The following is a 9,567-nucleotide window of genomic DNA, read 5'->3' as shown; positions in this document are numbered from 1 at the left end:
ACTCCAAATTAAGGGACTACAGAGTGTAAAAATTAAAAAGAAATCTTTCATCATATTTGTATTTATATAAGTGTATAAATCAATATAAATTATGTTCATATTTATACAGTTGTAGGCATAGATACACACACACATACACAGAGCCTCAGCGCCCTGTTTTTGGAAACAAATTCTCAACCAAGCATTGAGTGGAAGAGGAAGCTTCTGTTGTTTTATTTGGGGAAGAAATGGAGGCGCATTCATACAATTCCATTTTAACAGAACCTCTGAAATGGAGTCAGTGGAGACCTTAACTGTAATTGTCGCAGGCCTGCTTTTCTTCATTGCATTTCAGAGTTAGGGATATGGAGCATGGCTTTTCTTGCTTATTTGCACTATTTGTCTGAATCTGGGAAGTTCAAGGACTGCCTTCCCAAACTGATTTCAATTAGCTTACTTGCTAGTTGGTAGCTGGCCTTGCTCCTATACAGATTCCCCCACCTGCATACAGTATTTAGTTCAGACATTTTTAACTTGGCTGTTGCCCATATGAGTTATGAGTTACTGTATGAGAAAAACAGTCTAAAAAACTCAGTTTAACATAGTGCCTAAATATGGGTTGCAAAATATGAGGCAACCCCACCTTTATGCACTTGAGTGCAACGGATTGTGTTTTGTCATAAGGCATTAAGTTGGTTAGGAATGGATATTTAAGAGGACAGAATACTGAAGTGGGACCCATTGATTTATGCTACAGAGCTCAGCTAGAGGGCAGCAAAGCCAGAGGAACAAATACTGGAGGGACAGCCCTAGGAGTTGCCATAATTCAGTGAGAAACCACATGTAGAAAGTCTGGGCTCCTGGTAGAACTGCCCCAATCTGGAGAAGCCACTGCCAGAGATTAGTCATCTCCAACCTCATACCATCTATAAAAGCTGGACTAGATCTTTCCTTATCTTCATGTAGGTATAATATAAACCTGAGCTTAGATAGACCTTAGTTATCCGGGGAGTACAAGCAGTGTCTTCTGAGCCCCCCTCCCCCCATATAATTTCTCCACAGTTTCCAGGTCACATGAGAATTCTGGGACCTGCCCGAATGTGTTACTTTAGCCATGAATGGAGATGCGCACCGAGGCTCTACAGGGTAAAGGAGGATGAAGATAGGCCGTTCTCCAACTACTGGAGACGGTTCAACTCTCAGTGTAGGAATTTCCAGCTTTAGATCAAGAGACGGTTGCGCGCTATGGGAGGACCGAATGGGGACGAAGGTGGATGGCTTTGCGTCTCTTTGGAAGAAAGGTGAACCCGGAAACGAAGCCCGCGAAGAGGTCCAACAGGAGAAAGATTTCCCTGTTCTCGGCGCTTTCCAGCCAAAGGCACCTGCGGTAGGAACCGAGGCGCGCGACGAGGGCGCCTCCCTTTCGCCGCCCACCCGCCTGTCATCATCGCCCCAGCCCGCCTCCTCTTCTTCCAAACTGTCGCCGCCTCGGCCCCTTTTGATGTTGCGGCGAGGAGGAGCCTGAAGCCTCGCTGGCGCCGGTGGACAGAGCGACGGTGGCGGCAGCAGCGGCGGCAGCTGCGGTGGCGGCTCCTGCTGCTGCCATTGGTAACGGCCGCGAGGCTTAGCGAGGAAGCCCAAATGGAGAGAGCGATCTAGGCGCGCCTTAGGTGCCTCTTCCCCGCGCTACTCGCCTGGCTTCCCCCGGGAAACTCTCGGCATTGCCCCACGCGCGACGCGCTCTCCGGCTCTTTTTTGCCACTGTTGACAGAGGAGGCTTCGGGTTTCGAGGCGCCGGGAGGATGCTGCTTTCGGCTTGACACACCCGGGAGGATGCTGCGAGCTTTGGGGCTGGCTCTGACCTTGTTGATCTTCGCCTGCGGGATCTTCAATTTGTCCTGAGGGAAAAGAGCCTCCGAGAGGGAAAGCTTGGGAGGCTCCGAGTATTGCTTTTTTCGCCGCGATCCTCTTCCTGAGGAGAACTATGGACTGATCACCGCTCCCTCTCCAGCCCTATGGAGTCCCCGCCGGTATCCGCGAGCACTTTGTGCCTGCTCTTCTGCCTGAGCTCCGGTAAGGGCAAGGAGCCGTGGGTTCCCCACCTATTACCCTTCTCCCCGAACCCCCGCGCGGTGCCCTTGATCCGACCGGCTCTTTGTTTTTCATGGGGAGAATCGGAGTCTTTCTCCGCCAGGGAAGAGGTCGGGAGGATTGTTGGGAGCCAACATCCGACTCCCAGAACTTTGTCAATAGACTGCACGACACTAGGTCTCGCAGCCTGACTGGCAGGTGCGGCTGATCCAAGGGGATCTCGAGTCCTGGGTTGTTAGAGAGGAGAAAACCGGGGTCGGGTGAAGAAAATGTCGGAGGGAGAAAAATTGCCCCTATTCCGTGGTAATCTTATTTTTCTGGATCCAGTGTTCGGCATTGGCGTGGACCCGTCGGTGCAGATTGATGTGTTGAGCGAGTTGCAGTTGGGGGATTCTGTGGCTGGAGTGCGGCAAGTTCAGGGACTGCACAACGGCAGCAAAGCTTTCTTCTTCCAAGGTAGGGACGCCCACCTTTTCTGGGTTGCAGCGATGGCCGAGAGCTGATTCTCCGGGAAGGGTCGGCTGAGTCCACTTGAACAATTCCAGAGCTTGCGAACTCAGGCATTTGATCGAACCTTTTCCATTAGTTTTGAAGGCAAGCGCTATTCCATTGGGCTCACCAGGCAAGATTTGCTCAGTAAGGATTCTCCCAGTGCTTTTAAAACATCGCCTATTTCCTACTCCCCCCACACTCCCCCACCTCCCTTCACCTTTCTAGTTCTTCTTTGACTGATAGGCCTTTCATTAAGGGTCAGCAGGAAATCTGGTGAGAGATGGCTTATTTTGCTAGCCATAGAAAGCCCTGCATAATAAATACAGATTGGTTTAGACAGGCTAAAATTGGTTTATTTGCTAGGACAGACTAAGCTTTTGATTTAGTTGCTTAGAAGAGAATGTTGGCAATAAATACATTACAGCCTATATCTGGCATTGCAAATGTTGCATGAATAATGTCAGTCACTCAAAAATATTTGCCTTTTCCTTTGATTAAAACTCCCCAAAAGAACAAAATAGAAGAAATCCCATTATTTCTGTATACAATAACTTTAGCAGTTTCTAATTAAGCTATTTTTTCCCTTATGGTTCCTTTATTCTTTAGTTTGCAAACAGCAACACCTTCCATGAGATTGATACTTAATGCTTTTATAAAGATAAAATATTTTTTGTTGAAAGTGCATTTGTTGTTTCCATTCTGATTTATTTTGGCCAAATTACATAAATTAATGTGTTGTGAAACTAAGTTGTAGAGCTGATTGCCTTTAAAAAAAAATAATACATAATTTCTTTAATGTTGATAATTATTTTAATGTTTGTTTAGAGAGTGAACTAGTAATAATATATTGTTAGGTATTCCAGTAATGAGAAAAGTTTTTTCCCCCTGGTGTCAAATGTAAGATAAGTGTAACTTTATAAAACAAATGTACAAGTGTTTTTACCTGTAAATAAAAATTACAGCCTTTTTCAGATTGGGGTAGAATCCAAAAACCCAACCAAACTCAGATTTTGATAATGAACAATTCCAGACATTTTTAGAGGTCACCAGGTTGGGAAAAGCAAGTCCATAGCTGCCCACATAATCACTGGGGGTTCTGTAGATACTGTTCTTCTAGAGATCAACCAGAGTGTGTCACTGTAACCATTATCATAGAATATTCTGGGCATTTAAATAGAAAGATTGGTACATGCTATTTTTATATAGAGGAAGCCTCATTGCCCCAAGATTAATGGTCACTCAACAGAATGAAAATCTCAAAAGTCAGCTTTGGGACTAGTAACACGAACATTTCAGAATGGTGCTCATTGTTGTAAGGGATAGATTTATTCTTGTCTTTTGTTGAAAGAAAAAAAATTAATGGATTTTTTTTTGACATTTTAAAAGTTTAACATTTATTTTTGTTTTGCTTCTACTTTCCCTTTTTATTCTCTCCCTTATCAAGTCATTCAGTAGAAGCATTCATTTTTATTTTTTATCCATTCCCACATACCATTAATCTGTGGTGCATCATAGGAAGTGATATAATTTTTTCATCTTGGATGAAAAATAAATGAATATAGATAGGCATCTGCCCTACCTTATTTTGATTCTTATTGCTGCCATTTCCCCATTCTCAGAGTTCTAAAAATCTGTGTAACGTCTTGTCCAAATCATGACAATATATTTTGATATATTTGGCAAATAGAGATCTGGAGGTATTCAAGAGTATTCCTTACCTAAGCTAGGCATTTTGCTTAACATATTAGTGCTTTATAGCTAATTGTAAATTGATTCCAAAATCTGGGTAGATGCCTGGAGATCTTACTGCATCATACAGAGAGAAGAGTGATGGCTCTGTGAGCCAATAGTGAAATGCTACATAAAAATTGCCTACTATTAAGGAAATGTCTCTTTCTCTGTGGCCCTACCCCACCACAAAAGAGAGAAATCTGGAATGAAAGACAGAACAGGAATTGGATTACCTCTAACTACTCAAGATTGTTATCTGATCAAATTAAGATTGATGAAAGGAATTGGGGAAAATATAAAGACATAACATTGGGGCCATATAAAATTGTTTTGCCATGCAAATTTGCTTTGTCCTGCTATTCCTGGAGTAATATCACTAAGAAACCAATCAGATGTTTCCTTGTGATGCATTCTCATGAAACCCATTAGCTCTGTGCTGATTAGGTTGTGTAGACCTGGCCATATAGATGGTATTTCTGGTTTTCATTGCTTCTATTGGGATTATTTTTGCCATTAATTATTCCACTCCTCTCTCTCTCTCTCTCCCCCCTTCCTCTCTCCCTCTCCCTCTCTCTCCCTCCCCCCCCTCTCTCTCTGTGTTTGTGTGTGAGAGAGAAACATGCACAGAGAGAAACAAAGAGAGAGAGGGAGGGAGAGAGGAAGAGAGGGAGGTGGGTGACTACTTCTTTTGTCACTGGGAAATCTGTCAGGCCTCCTTTCCCTTTCCCTGGCAAAACAACAAAACAAACAAATAATCAAATAAACCCTTTGAAGAATAGATTCCAAGGCAGCAACATTTTAGATAAATAGGCACAAATAAAGTTTATTTATGCAAAGTTTCAGATAAATTGTACAAAAGCAATATAGCTATTGTAAATGAATCTCAGTGACTCTGGTATCAAATATAAGCTTTATTTATAGTGAAATTAAGGCTTAAATTCTTTCATTTTTTCTCTTGCCTGTATAATGTGGCATCTGTCTTTAGTAACAAACAGATCTGGTATCAGGCTGTTTGTTTTTGACCATGTAAGCTTTCACATCACCTCCTACTTCAAAAGCAATTCTTCCTATCCACTTTAGGTAAGGAAGGTTGGTGCTTCTTTCCTCCCTCTTTTCCACATAGCCAACTCAGCAAGGTTCTGTATTTTTTCTGCATATTCTCTGCATCTATTGATGTTGAACACTTCTCCTCCCTTCTCTCCCCCTCCAGAGAACTTGGATGAAAAGGACTATCTCTTCCCTTCTCCCATCCTAAAATGTCATTTTTCAGAGGGAGAGAAGAGGGAAATCTATCTTTATATCCCCCAGAGAGATAACTACAAGTGGGCAGTTTCTGATACAATAGATTGATCAGATGCAGTTCCCAGATCAAAACTCATCCCTCAAGGATCTAGTGAAGCTGGGTGGGAGGTAGGAAACTGCCTATTGTAATTTGGGGATCAGAGGCAGGCAAGGAAAGAATATTCATTTCAGAAATGTATTCACTTATTATTCTCCCACCCTCCCATCCCCATCCAGAAGTTTGTCCTGCAGAAGGTTTCTGGTTGGCAGTTAACATATCATCTACCAGATCAAGTGCCTTTTCCTTCAGGGTTTGAATTGCTAGCAAATGTTATAGGAGGACTGTAGGGCCAGTTAGGAGGCTTGGACATATGTGGATATAACAAATAGAATTGGTAAAGAATACAGAATGTCAAGCCCCGTGGGCTCAACATTAACGGGAGGGGGGAGGGAGACGATGATACCTGGGGAAGCCAGGAAGCCAGCGATGCCGCCGAACAGCTGATGGTAACAACGCTGAACGTTGAACGTTTAGGAGGACCCTCGGTCGGCCACCAGTCAGCTGTTCAGCATAGGAAATCCCGGCAGAGGCTAGTGGTAGGGATGACACCTGGGGAGAAGCCGGGGATGGTCCTACCTGCCCTGCAAAACTGCCAAACAGCTGAGCAGCCGCGCCACCGCCAAACAGCTGAGTGGCGCAGGAACGACACCCGGCAGCAAGGACTGAGTAGCAGACTGGAGAGGAGAGCCAGGGACCTGCGTTGCTGCTTTTGAAGTTACTCCACTGGATGCTGGCTACCTGGATGGGGGGTGGAGCTGAGGGGACAGACTGCATGTAAGGTGCTGGGAGAAGATCACTCCCAGTGCTGAATTTGTTTTGCTGTAAATAAACGCTGGTCAGGCCGTTCAATTTTCCAGCCACCTTGACGACGTCGACCACTTGTCTTCTGTGGGACCAGGGGTTGGTAAGGACACTGAGAGAAAGTCAGCACCACCACCATCACCCATTGGGATGGATAACACCAGGCGTATTGGTCCAAATGGCTAATGACCTGACTTAAGAACATTGCCAAATGATCCAGGTTCCCATTGAATGTCACTTCAGCAGTGGAGGACCCCAGGCCACCCCATGGGCCCACGACCCCAAGGGCCATCCTGGGCCTTGTAGAGTGTCGACCACAGGGGGAGAGCACTGTTCCCTGGTCCCTATTCCCTGCCAAGCCGCTGCTCTGACCACTGGAACTGGACGCCTAGGGGGAACTCTGCTTGGAGCCATCAGCGACCTACCTTCCCACACAGCCTGCGGTTGTCTTTTTGGAACGGACAGGAACATACCTTGATCAGGGCCTCCCACCTGTGGGGTGTCAGGGGCATGGCCGGCACCTAACTTCAGCTTCAGGCTGGACAAACGAAACCTGGTGGGCCCCGACTGAGGAGGCTGGGTCCATGGCCATGCAACCGTCTCAGGTCTGACTTCCCACCTCGGCCAGAAGGGAGGATCCTGGAACCCTGCCTCTCCAAACCTCTCCCTCAGGATGTCCATTGTGTGTCACCCTGGTGCCCTGGAATAGTTCCAGTCCCCATCGTCGTCATCCGTGATACGCTTCTCTCTCCTGGCTCCTGGCTCCTGTGACACTGACACAGAATTCATGGACATTCTCTGCTGCTTCCCAGGTTCTATATTCATTTCTGCCAAATCATATATTCCAATTTGCTCCTTTTCATTGAGAGACCAAAATATATTCCATTTTGAATTTCTCACCCAACTGAGATTGAAATATAAGGAACATGAAAGACATTCAAGGACCAAAACATAACACTGGGAAGTGGATGTACTTTTATTATAATTGAATATTGCAAATAAAAAGTAACTGGATTAATCTTAGTTGGTATAATGGAAGGACCAATAAATTTGGCATTGTGGATTTGCTGGTTTCAGGGATACATGAAAAGTAGTAAGTAGTGAGCAATGTGCAATCCCCAGTAGACTATCACCACCAGGCCTTACTGGTGATGATAGCAGTACATTTATAGGAAGCTTGGCAGGATTAATATGTTCCTTGAGGAGCTAGTATGCTGTAGAGGATGTGGGGCACTGGAGTGTAGAGTTAAGCAGTTGATATTGGGAAACTATAAGTTGTTTGAAAATGTGGCATGCATGTAGAATAATAATAACTTTGTCACTTTGAATACTAATTGGCATACATTAAAATGAAATTTAGTTGCATACAGTTCTCAAAGGGTCACCACCTCTGATATACACTACATAAATATGACAAAAATAAATAAATAAATACAAAGTTATGCACATACCCACATATATTATATGACACAGACAAACAACAGTCTAGTTTGGATTATGAATACATGCGCATAGCGAGAAAAACAAATTTTGCGAGTTTACCAGATGAATGGTGTTGTGTCCTGAGCCTGCAAGAGGCAGGCTCAGGACGTTGCAAGAGTCCCGGGCATTTTCAGAAGCTGCCCGGGACCAGACTGAGCGGTGCCAGCCTTGTGCGCATGCGCAAGGCGGGAAAAGCCCGCCTCATGATTGGTTAAACTTGCCCGGGGATCAGAGGGTATAAATAGAGGCCTGCGTGCCTCTGCTCGGGTTGTTCGTAGAATGGAGCAAACAATAAAGACTTGTTGGAGAATGCTTCGTCTCAAGCGCCATATTTCTCCGGACTTAACACTGGCGACGAAGGTGGGATTCAGTCTCTACAGCTAAGAAAAGCTAGAAGACTCACCCAAAGAAGTCCGGAAGAGAAACGGCGTGGAAGTCAGCGTTATCCTGCCAGTACGAAATCGCTGGAGGGTGCGTGCGGCTGAAAGAAGAAAACCTGATCCTCGATCATGGCAAAAGTTGGGTGTTTATCGGAATTGGACGTCTCTCACCCCGAGAGGTGGGAATCTTACGTGGCAAGAGTTGAGACGTATTTCCGCATAAAACAGATAAGGGAGGAAGGCTTAAAGGCTGCCACATTGTTGTGCGTTTGTGGGCAAGACGGCTTTGAGATCGCCGAGAGCTTAATCGCCCCGGACTCGCTGGAAACGGTATCATACTCCGACCTCAAGAAAACTTTAAAGGAACACTTTCAGCCCAAGCAGTCTGTCATGGCTGTGAGACACACGTTTCAACAAAGAGATCAGCGAGTGGGAGAATCAGCAAAAGACTACGTTGCGGCCTTGAGAAGAGCAGCTCAACCATGCAACTTCAAGGACTTAGAGGAACGACTGCGCGATCGTTTTGTATGCGGATTGAGAAACACAGAATTGCAGCAGAGACTGTTTGCCAGGGAAAACGTCTCCTTCCAAGATGCTCTGCGAGAGGTTTCGGCCGAAGAAGCTGCTGGCGGGGCGGTCAAAAACATGAGGCCTAAGCGAAATGTTCCAGAGACCGCCACTATTCACAAGGAAGATGTGCGCGAGGATTCAGACGAAGATCCTGAAGAAGAGGTGGACAAGCTTTACCAAGCAGCTGGGAGAAGGTCCAAGGATCGTCAGGACAAGGGCCCAGCTGAGCTTCGTTGCCTCGGATGTGGTGGACGCCACAAGCGAGCAGAATGTCGGTTCCGTTCCGCCATCTGCCGTGCGTGCGGGAAGAAGGGCCACATCGCTGCGGTCTGCCTGGGTCAACAGAAGGTACAACCGAAGGAAGAATTGATTCTGAAAGGTACCAGGGTGCCCAGCCAAAACAGGGTGGGCTTCTGTGCAACACGCCGGAACATTTTAAGAATATGCACACACAAACCCCTTAAAAAAAAGCTAACACTTAAAGTGAAATTGCAGGGAACTCCATTATCGATGGAACTTGACACGGGGTCTGCCCTATCCATAATTTCCCTCAACACATTTCACAAAATCTGCAGCAGCAGTGGCCAGAGAGTTTCGTTAAGGCCCTCTAATGTGATCCTTACGGATTTCCAAAATTCTAAAGTGTGCGTTAAGGGGGAGGCCACCCTTAAGGTACAGTACAAGAATTTTGCAGGCCCC

General features: G+C 45.7%; 1 protein-coding gene across 1 annotated transcript in view; it reads left to right on the top strand.

Annotated features, from left to right (window-relative positions):
- Positions 1-1,994: 1,994 nt before the first annotated feature.
- NELL2 (neural EGFL like 2) overlaps positions 1,995-9,567 on the top strand; it is a 164,369-nt gene continuing 156,796 nt past the window's right edge. Inside the window, exons 1-3 of the mRNA XM_015816908.1 lie at positions 1,995-2,052; positions 2,398-2,526; positions 8,846-9,030. Coding sequence (XP_015672394.1) covers positions 1,995-2,052; positions 2,398-2,526; positions 8,846-9,030 — 372 coding nt within the window. The remainder of the gene's footprint in view (positions 2,053-2,397; positions 2,527-8,845; positions 9,031-9,567) is intronic.

This window comes from Protobothrops mucrosquamatus, unplaced genomic scaffold (genome assembly GCF_001527695.2).
Source record: "Protobothrops mucrosquamatus isolate PMUCROS unplaced genomic scaffold, P.Mucros_1.0 scaffold526, whole genome shotgun sequence".
Taxonomy (NCBI): domain Eukaryota; kingdom Metazoa; phylum Chordata; class Lepidosauria; order Squamata; family Viperidae; genus Protobothrops; species Protobothrops mucrosquamatus.
Note: the sequence above shows the minus strand (reverse complement) of the source record. Positions and strands in the feature narration are given on the sequence as shown.